At 35.4% G+C, this 15,312-nt stretch overlaps 2 protein-coding genes and 1 long non-coding RNA gene across 3 annotated transcripts; 1 reads left to right on the top strand and 2 right to left on the bottom strand.

Moving 5' to 3' along the window:
* Positions 1-2,906: 2,906 nt before the first annotated feature.
* On the bottom strand, positions 2,907-8,164 carry tubb6 (tubulin, beta 6 class V). The gene is made up of 4 exons (XM_051098861.1): positions 8,033-8,164; positions 7,220-7,328; positions 6,171-6,281; positions 2,907-4,100 (listed from the first exon to the last, which is right to left on the bottom strand). Exons 1-4 carry the CDS (start codon positions 8,087-8,089, stop codon positions 3,037-3,039), a joined length of 1,341 nt encoding a protein of 446 aa, XP_050954818.1. The 5' UTR covers positions 8,090-8,164; the 3' UTR covers positions 2,907-3,036.
* A 1,933-nt stretch (positions 8,165-10,097) lies between these two features.
* On the bottom strand, positions 10,098-14,493 carry cidea (cell death inducing DFFA like effector a). Its single transcript, XM_051098590.1, has 5 exons — positions 14,352-14,493; positions 13,104-13,242; positions 12,619-12,774; positions 11,111-11,283; positions 10,098-10,745 (listed from the first exon to the last, which is right to left on the bottom strand). Exons 1-5 carry the CDS (start codon positions 14,390-14,392, stop codon positions 10,637-10,639), a joined length of 618 nt encoding a protein of 205 aa, XP_050954547.1. The 5' UTR covers positions 14,393-14,493; the 3' UTR covers positions 10,098-10,636.
* Positions 10,690-12,680, top strand: LOC127155962 (uncharacterized). The gene is made up of 3 exons (XR_007825664.1): positions 10,690-10,766; positions 12,266-12,390; positions 12,622-12,680. It is a non-coding gene; the product is annotated as an uncharacterized LOC127155962 (long non-coding RNA).
* Positions 14,494-15,312: the final 819 nt, after the last annotated feature.

Consider the following 15,312-nt stretch of genomic DNA (forward strand, 5'->3'; position numbering starts at 1 on the left):
TATGAATAAACCACTTTGCAACCTGATAAAATCAAATATACAAATAGTATTTTATTGCTATTACAGAAACACAGCTTTTAGTTATTGATATAATTAATAGGTATATATTTAATATTAACTTTAAAATATTTAAACTTAAAATATTTTTACTACATTTGTTTTTGTTTTTTGTTTTTTTTTTCCATTTCCTATATTTTTTTAATACATTTTATTTTCTTGTGGAGGGCTAATTTATTTAACAATTCCTATTTTCCCATATTGTTTCTCGACTTTGAATTCTGTGCGCGTTCAGAATCCAGAGATCAGGATTAAAATTCAGACTTGAAAAGCTTCTGTAAATCACTCCTATTCCTAGTTTACATCTGATGGTACACAATATCCAGCTGAAAGCCCTTTGTGTTTGTTAATACTGTGCTCTAAATAGTTGTGTCGAGACTGGACTTCCTTTATTGTTAGCTACATGCTGCTAAGTGTAGAACGGCTTGCTCAGCAGCTGTTGAGAATAATAGAAGGTTGAGTGAGCAGGATTTGCGTCCAAGGCTGGAACAAGAGCCCGTGTGTTACGAGACACAAGCGGATATGAACAAAGCATGTGTTATTCAGAAAAACTGGCTCCAACCTCACCTATCCTCCATAGGATTTTAGGTCAACTTGAACTCGAGGCAAGTCAAATCTCTCTGACTACACTCTCAGAAAAAAGGTACAAAAGCTGTTGCTGGGATGGTATCCTTTCAAAAGGTACTAATATGTATACTTTAGGTAGTAATATGTACCAAAATGCACATTTTAGTAGTATTTACAGTATAAAGGTGAACGTTTTGAAAATGTACTGCAAAGTGACAGCTTTTATACCTTTTTGTACCTACATTGCCTGCTTCAAACCTTAAGAGAAAGAAAAAAATGTATTTGTTATAAAAATAATATAATTTGAAAGAATATACTAAAGTACAAACTGAATGTAACGTTTCAAGCACTAAATTGCATGTTAATTGCAACTGAATGAAAATGCAATTAAATAAACTTTAGCATGCTTTTTTGACCCACTTAAGTAGGACTTAAGTACATCTTTACTGTATGTGTATGTAATTTCATAATTCTGTTGCCTTTGAAATATGGTTTAAGTACTGGCAAATATACTGACAAGCATTTATGATAAACTACAGTGTGACCTTGGACCACAAAACAAGTCATAAGGGTCAATTTTTTAAAATTGAGATTTCTTGTATGGGACACTATTTGGCCAATATTTGAAAATCTGGAATTTGAGGGTGCAAAAAGTAGTCCAAATGAAGTTCTTTAGCAATGCATATTACTAATCAATTAAGTTTTAATATATTTACAGTAGGAAATTTACAAAATTTCTTCATGGAACATGATCTTTACTTAATATCCTAATGATTTTTGGCATCAAAGAAAAATCAATCATTTTGACCCATACAATGTATTTTTGGATATTGCTACAAATATACTAGTGCTACTTAGGACTGGTTTTGTGGTCCAGGGTCACATTTGTAATGGTCATCCATGCCTGGTCTTAGCTGGTCAGCAGGCTGGTTTTAGAGGAGTTTTGGCCACTTTCTTAGCTGGCCAGGCTGGGAGACCAGCTGGAACAACCAGCTAAAACCATTTAATTAAGATTTGAAGTACACTAAGTGCATATTCAATACAGTTAAGTGCACTTCTTTTTTATAAAGGAAATGTTAAATTCTTAACTAGACTTTTTACATTCTGAAAGACATTTGTGAGTAGTGTTTAATAAAGCAATAAGCCCCAAGAATCCGTGGTTTACAGTGAATTTATAACAGCCGAGGGGCGTTGTTAGGCCCCTTATCTGTTATAAATTCACTGTAAACCACGGCTTCACGGGGCTTATTGCTTTTATAAAACGGTTATTCTATATACGTAGTAAGGTTTCACAAAATAAAACAGAATTAAGTGCAATGACAATAATAAATACAGTATTCTTCCGACAAATAATGTAGTTACTCAGGAACAGCTGTTGTTGCAACAAAGTGGTTGTCAAGCAACACACAGAAGTAAACAAAGGTGTATGTTTGTAGTAATTTACAACAGTTGTGAATGCGGCTCAACCAATGAGAATCAAGGACTGGAACTATCCGTTTTATAATTATTATTTTGATTTAAACAGTTCAATAGGTAAAGCAGTCCGTACGCTTTGCCTTTTTGCCGCCATCTCTGTTTGAAACCTGCAGTTGCTGTTATTTGCGGAATTATCTATGTGGGTTGTGTATAGGCACGGCTCCTCAGGTGGATGAATCTAATGTTTGGAGGTGTATGTGTGGCTGTAAATGCACCGGTGTGGATATTCACTGTATGTCTTGGAATTATGTCCAAAATAAGAAGTCTTACCGGAAAATGTCATCTGAACAAGTACATAATATGTTTGCCAGTTTTGTTTTCACCAACTAAAAAAAAAAAAGTACAATAAATCGCGCTAACAATGGTGATTAAATCTAACGATTGGAAAGTTAGCTCAGATCACATTCAAATTGTTAATGTTAACAACATCAACATTAGCGTTTCTGTACAGTTTAATCTCTAATTGTCATGCCATTCAAATTTCATCATAAGAAACTGCTCTTTTAACCTTTAAAAGCAATTTAATGTTCCTTAGAACTTGTACTTCACCAGTCAATGGAATCCGACCCGAAACACTCAAATTGGAAAACATTATTACAAGCTTAACGTTGTGAGTCGGGCTAAGGAGCTGGTTTTGAACACTGATTGGTGGTTATGTACTTGCACAACAGTTGATTCAGAATCATTTTAACCACAAAAGTTATATTAGTACCATTAATAACACAATTAATAAATTATTCAAGTGTAGCAAATTAGAAAAAAAACCAAAAATGTACAGTACAGTACATATAGACAGTACAAGTGCGTGTGGTCCTCAAAATGCATTTATTGCAAACATGCTTTATTTACTAGGACTTCGGTCATACACATACAAAACATAAACATCACAGCTTAAAAAAAAAACTGAAAAAAAAACTGCAAAAATGCATCTATTGTTCACTCGTTCACCTCTTCCTCATCATCCTCAAATGCTTCCTCGCCATCGTTGGCCGTAGCCTCCTGGTACTGCTGATACTCCGACACTAGGTCATTCATATTGCTCTCAGCCTCGGTGAACTCCATCTCATCCATTCCCTCTCCGGTGAACCAATGCAAGAAGGCCTTGCGTTTAAACATGGCGGAGAACTGCTCAGAAATGCGCTTAAAGAGCTCCTGGATGGCGGTGCTGTTGCCGATAAAGGTGGAGGCCATCTTAAGTCCCCTGGGTGGGATGTCGCACACCGCAACTTTGACGTTGTTGGGGATCCACTCCACGAAATAGCTGCTGTTCTTGTTCTGAATGGCCAGCATCTGCTCATCAACTTCCTTCATAGACATGGGACCGCGGAAAACGGTGGCCACCGTGAGGTATCGCCCATGCCTTGGGTCGCAAGCGGCCATCATGTTCTTGGCGTCAAACATCTGCTGCGTGAGTTCAGGCACCGTGAGCGCACGATATTGCTGACTTCCTCTTGCGGTCAAAGGCGCGAAGCCGGGCATGAAGAAGTGAAGGCGAGGGAAAGGCACCATGTTGACAGCCAGTTTGCGCAGGTCTGCGTTCAGCTGACCGGGGAACCGTAACGAAGTGGTGACGCCGCTCATAGTCGCCGACACTAAGTGATTGAGATCCCCGTACGTGGGTGTGGTGAGCTTGAGCGTGCGGAAGCAGATATCGTACAGCGCCTCGTTGTCGATACAGTACGTTTCATCAGTGTTTTCCACCAGCTGATGCACCGAGAGCGTGGCGTTGTAGGGCTCCACCACTGTATCGGACACTTTGGGTGACGGCATGACGCTGAAGGTGTTCATGATGCGGTCGGGATACTCCTCTCGGATCTTGCTGATCAGAAGAGTCCCCATTCCTGATCCGGTTCCTCCGCCGAGGGAGTGCGTGAGCTGGAAGCCCTGCAGGCAATCGCAGTGCTCACACTCCTTCCTGACCACATCCAGGACTGAGTCCACCAGCTCGGCTCCTTCCGTATAGTGGCCCTTGGCCCAGTTGTTTCCTGCACCTGTCTGTCCTGCAAAAGCAATACAATAAGAGAAGATTGGTTTGCAATGAAAACAAAATAGCCACTGGCTATAGGGAGCCGTGTAGCAATTGTGCAGCATTCATCATAGCCTATGGTGACATTTATGTTCATTCTTGGGATGCATTCCAGACATATTATGAACATCATCCATTTCCTCATTTCAAAATAAAATCTGCCCACACCAGTTTTGGAAGTGATATTAATGAGAGAGCACTGTGCCTGTTTATTTACATTACCAGCTATATATTTAGACACTAAATTAATAGTTCCTCATAAACTACATGACCAGTAAAAAGTTTGGAATAATTATGATTAATTATTAATTATTATCAAATATTACTGGTGCTCAATTATCAATTAATGCTTCTTATTATTATCTTGTTGGGATGTTTTTTTAAATGAACAGCATTTATTGGAAATACAACTTTATTGCATCCTTGATTAATAAATTAATAATTTCTTAAAAAAAGAAATAGCCCTGAAAAGCATTGGTAATAACAAGAAATGTTTCTTGAAAATATGTCAAAATATACTTTCAAAACAAGTGTTGAAAGAGAGAAAATATAACTGGTAAAAAAAAAAAATAATAATCAGATTTGATTAGTTTCATCATATTTATGGATTTTATCTTATGTTAATATTAATATTGAAAAAAATTGTAAAAATGTTTTTTTTCTATTTGAATATGTTTTAAAATGTAATTTATTCCTGTGAACAAAGCTAAATTTTTTGCATCATTACTCATCACTTACTCATTACTTAGAATCATCACATGATTCTTCAGAAATCATTCTAATATTCTGATTTGCTGTCCAGGAAACATTTTATTATTATTATTATTATTATTATTATTATTATTATTATTATTATTATTATCAATATTTAAAACAGTTGAGTAAATTATTTTCGGGATTCTTTGAGGAGTAGAAAAATCCAAAGAACAGCATTTATCTGAAATAAAAAGCTTTTGTAACATTATACATTATACCATTCAAAAGCATCAAGTCAGTATTTTTTTTAATTATTATTATTGTTTTTTGTGGGCATATAAATGCTTTGAGAATGTATGTGTTACCAATATACCGAACCATCTGTTTAAATTTTAATAAACCCTTGTTGATAGAGTCTAAACATCAGAAAAATATTAGTCTCTAAGCACAAGTTTTCAATGTTAAAAAAGGGAAATAATCATGTGTTCTGGATGTGACAAAAAAAGGACACCATTTCTGAGAAACTACATGCTTTGTAGGATTTCTGCGAATTAAAATGCGCAAACCAGACACAATAATACCCAACAAATAGAGAAGTGATGGCTCTTCACAGAACATATAAATGTTACTTTATTTTATTTTTGATGTGTCTATTTATGAGGAATATGTACTGTTATGGATGTGACAAGCGTGAAAATAGCACTTACCAGACTATAAAAAATCATGCACTAAAAATAAAAAAAAAAACTTTAAAAACTTTAAGAGAGACCTCACATGGGTATTTGAACCACCAAATGTTGACATCTGTGCTGTCAGTATAGTAAACCTTTGGTAAAAACGTTTTATTTTTTCATGGTAAGGTTGACATTTGCATGGAATTTATATTTCAGATAAATGCTGTTCTTCTGAACTTTCTATTCACCAAAGAAACCTGAAAAAATTCTACTTAGCTGTTTTCAACATAATAATAATAAATGTTTTTTGAGTAGCAAATCAGCATATTAGAATGATTTCTGAAGGATCAGGTGACTAATGACGCTAAAAGTCAGTTTTGAAATCAAGGAATAAATTACATTTTAGAATATATTCAAATAAAAAAAACAGTTATTTTAAATAGTAAAAATATTTCAGAATTGTATTGTTTTTTATGTACTTTGGATCAAATAAATGCAGGCTTGGTGAGCAAAAGAGACTTCTTTAAAAAAAAAAAAAAGCATAAAAATCTTACTGTTCAAAGATTTTTGACAGGTAGTGTATGTGTTTTGTATATATTATTTGGCTTGAAGCTAACAGTCCTATGAGTAATAAGTAGGCTAGTTGATAAGAGCTTGACGTGTTGACACAGTACCAAAGATGAAGTTGTCTGGTCGAAAGAGCTGTCCAAATGCCCCAGAACGAACACTGTCCATAGTTCCAGGCTCCAGGTCCACCAGCACAGCTCTGGGAACATACTTGTGAGCTAAACACACACACACACACACACACACATGTCTGGTTTATTATCTTTGTGGGGACATAGGCGCAATGGTTTGTATACTGTCCGCACTGTATTTTCTATCCCCTTACCCTAACCCTTCCCCTAAACCTAACCCTTACAGAAAACTTTCTGCATTTTTACTTTCTCAAAAAATCTCATTCTGTATGATTTATAAGCTGTTGTACCCATGGGGACCTCAATTTAGGTCCCCATCGTGACACGAGTCCCCATTAGTATGTGTGTATTCAGGTTTAAGTCCCCACCAGGATATATAAACCAAAAGCACACACACACATGTTTGTTTTTGTGAATTGTGGGGACTTTCCATAGACTTCTATAGATTTTATACTGACCAAATGATATTGTCTATCCCCTAACCCAACCCTAACCCTAAACCTAGCCCTCAAAGAAAACATGTTTGCATCGTTACACTTTCAGATAAACACCTCTTACTATTTTTAATAATTTTTTAACATTGTGGGGACTGCAGGCCGGTCCCCACAATGTCAAAAATTTCAGGTTTTACTATCCTTGTGGGGACATTTGGTACCCACAATGTAGCAAAAACAAGTACACACACACACACACACACACACACAAATTTTATGGCTTTGCTGTAAAAGTTATGCTGTGGAACTTTAGCATTAAAACAGATGATATATGAATTAAATCATTTCTAAATGAATTATAGAAATCTAATCTCTTTCTAAATAAGTAATAATGTATAATTTATTAATTAATTCATATTTATTTTAATGAATGTAAATCGTTTAATATAACATTATGCTAGTGAAGTCAGAGCAGCCCAGGAAATTCCTCTGAGCTGACTGCACCGTGCAAACGTTTAAGGTCATTGTGAGTTTGTGAGGGGGAGAGACAGGAACACTGATTCATACTCACACACTGACACACATACTTACAGGATGCCTCGTTGTAGTATACATTAATCCTGTCAAGCTGCAGGGTTGAGTCACCCACATAGTTCCCGGCTGGATCGATGCCGTGCTCGTCGCTGATGACTTCCCAGAACTAAATGTGTCACAGTTGTTTTGCGTTAGTTTAGATGCCATTTCAGACCGAACTGTGAGAATAAAGCGCGAGTGTTCAGATTCTTAGCATACCGGCGCTCAGCAGGACGCATCCCGACACACCCATAAGCAGCTGATGTGCCCTTAAAATGTAGCGGGTTGTTGCCTGAACGTGACTCGAAGGTTGATCACATTTAGGTACACTAGGTATAATCAATCCAGATGTAACGATGGGATTCGTGGGTTTGCGAGTCATTTTAAAAGTAACTTTTTAGTGCACTAGAAATGTTTAACGGTAAAGACGAAATAGATCTTAAGAGTCGGAAATGGGACTATTTTTCATTCACTAAAAAGATCTGGAATCAAACCACACTGGTCGCGCAGTACGTTTTGATTCACTCAAAAGAACTGAGTCACACGAGTCATTTGTTGGAGAATCGAACCACACTGGTCGCGCAGTGCGTTTTGATTCACTCAAAAGAACCGGATCGCACGAGTCATTTGATTGAGAATCAAACTGGTCGCACTGTATGTTTCGCATTCACTAAAAACAATGTGTCTCTTACTGTAGAATTTAGTATGATAGAGAACTGGCATGAGTAAAATCATTATAGGCTAATCATTTTCATTTTCCACTTTACATATTTGTAAATTTACTATATTACTATATTTACTATATAGGAAACGAAAATGCATTGAACTGACCTTCGTTCCGATCTGATTGCCGCATTGTCCGGCTTGAATGTGAACGATCTCCCTCATTGTTGTACAGTAGGTGTATAAAGATGCTCCTCTGAATGAGCTCTGGCTCTACCGCAGGCTGATCATGAGCTCAGTCTGACACACGATCTTCAGCTTTCATTCTGCCTCCGCCACGATTGGTGGGAATTTGAATGGCATATCAGCTGCACAATCACAAGTGTGCTGTCATTTCTCAGTCTAGTCACATATTCTGCATTACTTTGCAAAATAATATATTCTGCTATATAATATATCGACTTTCTACTGTTGCTCCCCAGAGTCCAGGCTAACCTGTATGACCTAAATCTGATATTTCCAAAGAAAGTCTAGGCATTCATACCTAGGAAGGCTATTTGTATTTTCCTTTCCTACACTCTGAGCAGTCTCTGTCTTAAACATGAGCTTGATTTTTATCACAACTTCAACTGAATTATGATGACACTCTGCTGCATTTTGCATTGTTTTTTGTCTTTTTCATTATATTGTTTGTTTTTGATACACAGACATTTTGCTTTTCCGCTGATGTATGGTTTGATTAGACAGGACAATATTTGGTCGAGATAAAGTTTGAAAATCTGGAATCTGAGGGTGCAAAAAAATCACCTTTAAAGTTGTCCAAATAAAGTTCTTAGCAATGCATATTACTAATCAAAAATTAAGTTTTGATAAACTTACAGTAGGAAATTTACAAAATATCTTGATGGAACATATCCTTAATATCCTAATGATTTTTGGCATAAAAGAAAAACCGATAATTTTGACCCATACAATGTATTTTTGGCTATTGCTACAAATATACTTGTGCTAGTTAAGACTGGTTTTGCGGTCCAGGGTCACATTTTAAAACTGTTCTCAGAAAAGCCAGAATACATTTGAGACTTATGTTTTACACAATAAATGTGTCTAATCCTGCCAAAAAAAATCTAAAACCTGATCTGCGTTAACTATTCGTCAGGGTTCTGTCACTTCAGTCTAGTTTTCTTGTGGTTCTGTGACAGAGCCCTGACACTCTCATCATGTCTAGTTTTCATGTTGTCTGCGTGCCTTGTTTCTTGTTGGAGCGTGGTGTTCGGATCCCGGCACTCATGTCTTGATGAGTTTTGGTTTCGTGTTGGGGTTCAGACACTCATACTCCATGTTCGGTCTTGTTGTGGGAGCATGTGGTCTTGAGCTTGAGTATGCTCTTATGTCTACATGGATTGTTTTGTGTTGTCTTGTGTTGTTGTTGCATGCAGCTCGTGCTTTCTTGTTATGTTATGTCTGGTTTTTCGCTGGCTGCGTGCTTTCATGCCATGTGTTGTGTGAACACACAGTTTACGAGTTTTCTCATTCACTGCGTGTTTGTGTCTTGTTTTGCACATGGCCGGTGAATTTTTTTGATGGCCATGTGCTCGTGTTTTTGTTTTGTGTGAGCACATGGCTTTTGTCTTGTTTCCATGTGCTATGTGTTCTCATGTCTATTGTCTTGACCCCACCCATCTTGTTTCCTGATTATTGGTTAATTTGCCCCACCTGTGTTTCCTTCGTTACCTGCCTCGTTTGCTCTCCCTGGTGAAAAAAACAGCATATGCTGGTTTATGCTGGTGCTTGACCAGCAACATGACCAGCATAAACCAGCAAAAACCAGTGAAGGACCAGTTTGCTGTTTTTTTCACCAGGGCTCTATTTATTGTCCTTGTGTTTTCAGTCTTGGGCCAGTTCATCTCTGTATGCATCCTGTTGTGTCCTGCCCTACGTTGTCCTGCCCTGCTATGTTACCAGCCAGATTGCCTTTTTCCCCTCTGGGTGGTTTTTGTAGTTGTTTTGTTTTATTTTGATCAAATAAAAAGGCCATCACTCTGCAGTACTGAGTCCTTGCCTGTTCCCTTTACCTGAACCCTGACACTATTTTGTACGGAAGCCCATTTCCACCACAGAATAAAAATAGAAAAAAAAAAAAAACCCACATAATTTTATATCTTATAATTCTGAGATTTTCTTATTAGAATTTTGAGATAAAAAGTTGCATTCACCTTTTTTATTTTTACTCTCTTGCAGAAACAAAAAATTGCAATAAAATCAGAATTGTGAGATTTAATTTTTTTTTCTTCAGAATTGCAATTTTATATCTTGCAATTTTTTGTATCTTGCAGTTCTCGCAGACTTTTTCCTTGCTAATGTGTGTCTTTCTCACAGTTTTCCAGAATTGTGAGGGAAAATAAGTGTGCTTGCATAATTTTGTACTTTTTTTACCTTTGGGAGTTTTATTCTGATGGATAAGTAAATCAGATAAAGTCTTAAAAATGCAGACACACAACTGGAGTTCAACTGTAGATCATGTTAGCACAAGTCTGATAAAAGATAACATGGAAAATTTTTAGTTTTCCTTTAGTACACTATTTTTTTTTAAATTCACAGTACACATTTACATACATTGAATTTTAGAAATAAGCAATTCTGCCACATAAAACAATGTACAAAGGACAAAAATATATTGATATTTGTCTAAACATGTAAGCAAAAACTAAACATGAGTGCAGCATTCATTTTTGTCCCACTATTTTGATCTGTCACCAGATGACGTGACGTTTAGCTAGAGGATTCCTCGTCTCCAATATACCGCAACACATACGTGGAGCCGCGCAGGAGAACCTGACCTGCCAGTTTGGCCATGTACAAGAAACTCTGTAATAAAGACCTGAAGAAGGAAAAAAGTCAGGTAAAAAAATTCTGAATGGTCCCTTTTTTTAGACAGAACTTTTAGTACAGCAACAAAACTGGGGTATAGTTTTAAATTAAAAAGATGTATCTTTTAGCATTTGTACCCCAGGGTACCACCCCAGTGACAGATTATACTCTTTTTTTTTTCTGAAAGTGCACAATATTCCAAATTTGCTCTTTGAAGTACATAAACATCTGTATTGAATTATGAAAGAACAATAGAACAATAGAGAACAGTCAGACTCAGCTGTATGCACTTACACAATTGTCCAGACAAACATTTCTATAATTAACATTGCAGGCTGGCATTATGAAATCCACTTTTTATCACAAATCTCTTACTTGAGAAAGTACTTGGCTCTGGTGCACTTGATGTCATATGAGAGTGTGTATATTTCATAGAGTGTGGCTTTAATGGTGAGGCAGCCCAGAAAATCCTTTGGGTTCAGTTTGTACAGATCAAAGCTCAGTTTGGCAATTCCACTTCTTCTTGGCTGTCTGAAACTTGGCAGAACCTGTCGAATATGGATTGAGGGCAAAACAAATATCTGTGAGATTGACATGAGCGTTTATGTCATGAGTTCTGGGTAAATGCAAGCCCGCACCCTAGTGGACTAAAAACGGAAGCACCAAAAAGTTTCATGAAGTTTCATCAAAAACATTTTTAAATGAATAATTTTAAATAACAAACACTGATGAAAGTTTCAAATTAACAAAACTGATAAATGAAGCTGCAAATGAAGCAACACTTGGGATCTAGTTAATCAGCTCTAGGGAAAATAATCCTGATTAGACTCAGATTCAAATCTGTTTGCACCGATTGCTTAATGAGCACAGCTTATGGAACACAAAAAATATACACAGTTCGGTAAAGTTTAATTACCAGGTCATAAATATAACAGCAGTGATGAATAAATGTCTAGATAAATAGCATTTTATTTAAAAAAAAACATTTCAAATATATTATGTAAGTTCTTCAAAACTTGTTTTTTTTATAATAATTTAATAACAATATTTTAATATTTCAACAACTTCAGTAAGAAATACATGGAAATTTAAATAGAATTTAATTTGCTGTAAATCAGGGATTAAAATAAATTTGGAATTTGATTTGAAAACTTTTTTGTGATTTATAAGTTTGGTATATACTTGATTAGATTTTTTTAAAAAAAATTCCCCTGATTGGGTGATTAATTTGATTAATTATATAATTATTGTATTGACTATGTTGACTAAATGATGACAAAGTGTACATTTTTGATTATTTGCTATTTGCCTGACCTGACGAAGACCTTTTTGGACGAAACGTTGTATTTTTAGTAAACTTTGAGAGCAGCAATGGCAGTGTGCTGATTTTTGTTGACTGACATGTAATCAGGGATTCCCAAACTTTGAATCCCTTCACTTCAAATGTAAATTAGAATATATGAAGTTAATATTTCGGCAATTTAATAACACATTTTCATGTTCATGGTTCTCTGATGTTGGGCATTTCAGGGGCTAAAGGTCGATTCAACCCGCAGACATCAAAAACAACCCGCGTCAACAGTGTTAAAAGTAGCCCAATTCCGTGGGAAAACCATGGATTTGGCAACACTGGTTAAAGATCACATGTTGTTCAGGTAAATAACATATTTCGTACTTATAAAGTAAGTTTTATTAATTTATTTGATTGTTTTTTTTTTATTTATGCATTTAATTTAGCATTTCAAGAATTTATTAATCCCTTTTGTAAATTAAAATGTGACTATTTATTTATTAAAAAAAAACATTTTTTTTGTTAAAATAATGCAGATAACTTAAAGTTAACCAATCACAGATTTCTGCAATTAAAATTATAACTGGTGTACCAGTTTACTGGGTGTCCAAGCTTCCCCTTTCTCCAGGACCATGAATGGCGTATTAGCAGGTAAAGACTGAAAAAAAGCCTCAGTGTCCACCACCGTCCCATCATCTTCCACCACCAGTGTGAGGAACTGGCACGTTATCGAGAAAGACCCAGCCACCTGTAGAGAGAAACATAAGGACTCTGCATATTAAGACATATTAATCTCAGGTAGCAAGCCATGCTTGCCAAGCCATTAAATTTTGTATAATTAAATGCAATTTTAAAATAGAATAAATAAATGCTGAAATTTCAGCTTTGCCATGAAAAGAATAAATTACATTTTAAAGTATATTAAAATAGAAAACAGTTTTTTAAATGGTAATAATACATCACGATAATACACTTCACAATATTGCTGTTTTTACTGTCTTTAAATAAAAGCAACAATGAATGTTGTGAATAACCCCTGCAGTATGAAGCATCATGCACAGCATCCAGATATCTGACCTGCTCCATGAGATCTGCTAGAGAGGTGGCGGTGAAGCCTTTCCTCTTGCGGCGGTTCCGCGTGCAGACTCTGTATGGACGGGGCTGAGAAGGGGGCAGCATTCGCAGAGCAAGAGACGTCTGCACTGACGACACAGACCTACAGCACCACATCAACACACAATCAGAGCTGACATCTTTAATATGACAGAAAAATAATTATTTTATTAAACCAGACCTGCAATCTAATGATAACACTGTCACTGGAGTGGTATTATTTCAAAAGGTGATATGTACTGATATGTACTTTTAAAGTATTATTATGTACTTGTAATACACCATTTAGGGGTAAATCTAAAGCTACAGCTTTCTGAATTCCAGAAATAACAGCTTTATGAAAGGATTTAACAGACTGTGGTGACACAGACAATATGCAATTGACTGAAAAATTTAGTTTATTATGGTAGTATAAACAGTTAGTTATGGTTATGTAAACAGGAAGAGAGCTGTTTACTGCTTCTGTTATTGCAGTGATAATGCAGTGCTTGATAAAATACTTTCATAGCAGAGTATATTAAAGTACAGATTATAGTATTATCATTGTATTTCACTTACAGTGGTTTAATTATTTGATGCATTTAGGAATTTCAAATTAAAATGTTAATACTGTTTGTTTTATTAGACATCATATATGATTATAAACTAAACTTAAGTTTATAAACTAACAGTGAACAACAGTATTTATTAATTTAGCTTAATTGTAATTTAGAAATATATTCTTTGTTCATTTATGCTTGTTCATGTACCATTTGACGTTAAAAATGTATTAGCATACAGTATGTACAAATGACCATTTATTAAGATTAAAAATGCTGTGAATGTATTGTTTATTGTTAGTTCATAATACTGTTAAACTTACTTAACTTAAGCTGCTAACTATCATCACATCTACAAGTAATTTCAACTTACATATATACTAAACTGACTTTTAAAAAATCAGGTTGAGTCTCATATAACTTAATAAATGAAGTTGAAATTGTTTAAATTAATCTGATGAATTAAAGCAACGGGAAAACACAGAGTTATTGCTTTGATCATGTCATTTTTTACAATATGCTTAATGCATTAATTAATTTTAACAAACCTTACTATAAAGTGTTACTATTAAGAGATCAAAACAGATGTAAAATAATACCAAATTTCTATGGAAAATTTCAAGCTTGTACCAAAAAAGCCTTAAAGTGACTAAATAACCAAATAGTGTCTCACCTCATTAGAGATGTAGGAACTAAGGTTTTTGCGTACTCCATACTTCACAAAACCACTGGAAACGTTAAAAACACATTCGCTGAGCTGTAGCTGAAAACACTAATGCTCTCAGCAGACGTGTGACCTGCAGGAGGAGTTTAATCTGCCGGACTGATGAATGGTCAAGTGTTCACAGTATGTGACTGCAGGGGGCGCTGCTTATATTAAGATGTCACGTGCATTATTGTTATTAATAATTTCGTATTTTATTACATTTAGGTCACATAAAGTTGTACTGGCTGTTTTCTAGGTTGTAAAAGTATAATAAATTACAAAAGCCTGTAAACTATAGCTGTAATGGACCACGCAGTGCTCCATGAATTTGATAGGAGTCCCTCTATGACCTATAATACCATTATGAAACGACATGACATGCTTAAAAATACCTGGTCATTTGTGCTCTGCAGAAGAGGACTAATGCTGAAAAACAAATTAATATAAAAATATATACATTTAGACTTGATTATTATTATTATTATTATTATTATTATTATAGACATTATGCCTTTAACATGGATTCTGATGCCTTTAAAACTGATTACTGTGTGACCTGTGGAATGTCAGGAAGAGTTTGTAAGGGCAATAAAGCAGTGTTAGAATATACTGGGAAATGAAATATTTGGAAATGTGTTTGACCCACATGACAAATTAAGTTTACTTGTTTCATGTCTTTCAGTTCAAAGTTAGAAAGAATCTGTATTGATTGAGAAATTACGTTGTTCAAAAGTCTGTATCAGGTGTGCCGCACAAGTCTTGAAAAGTGAAGCCAAAACGTTTCGATTGCCCCCAAGTGGCCCGCCCTCTCCATGTAATGGGATGTGAGGCAAACTAAATAATTACATTTCATTTCAAATGAAATGCAGTGTTGGGAAGGTTACTTTGGAAATGTAATAGGTTACAGATTACAAGTTACTTGATTTAA

This window comes from Labeo rohita, chromosome 24, assembly GCF_022985175.1.
Source record: "Labeo rohita strain BAU-BD-2019 chromosome 24, IGBB_LRoh.1.0, whole genome shotgun sequence".
Taxonomy (NCBI): domain Eukaryota; kingdom Metazoa; phylum Chordata; class Actinopteri; order Cypriniformes; family Cyprinidae; genus Labeo; species Labeo rohita.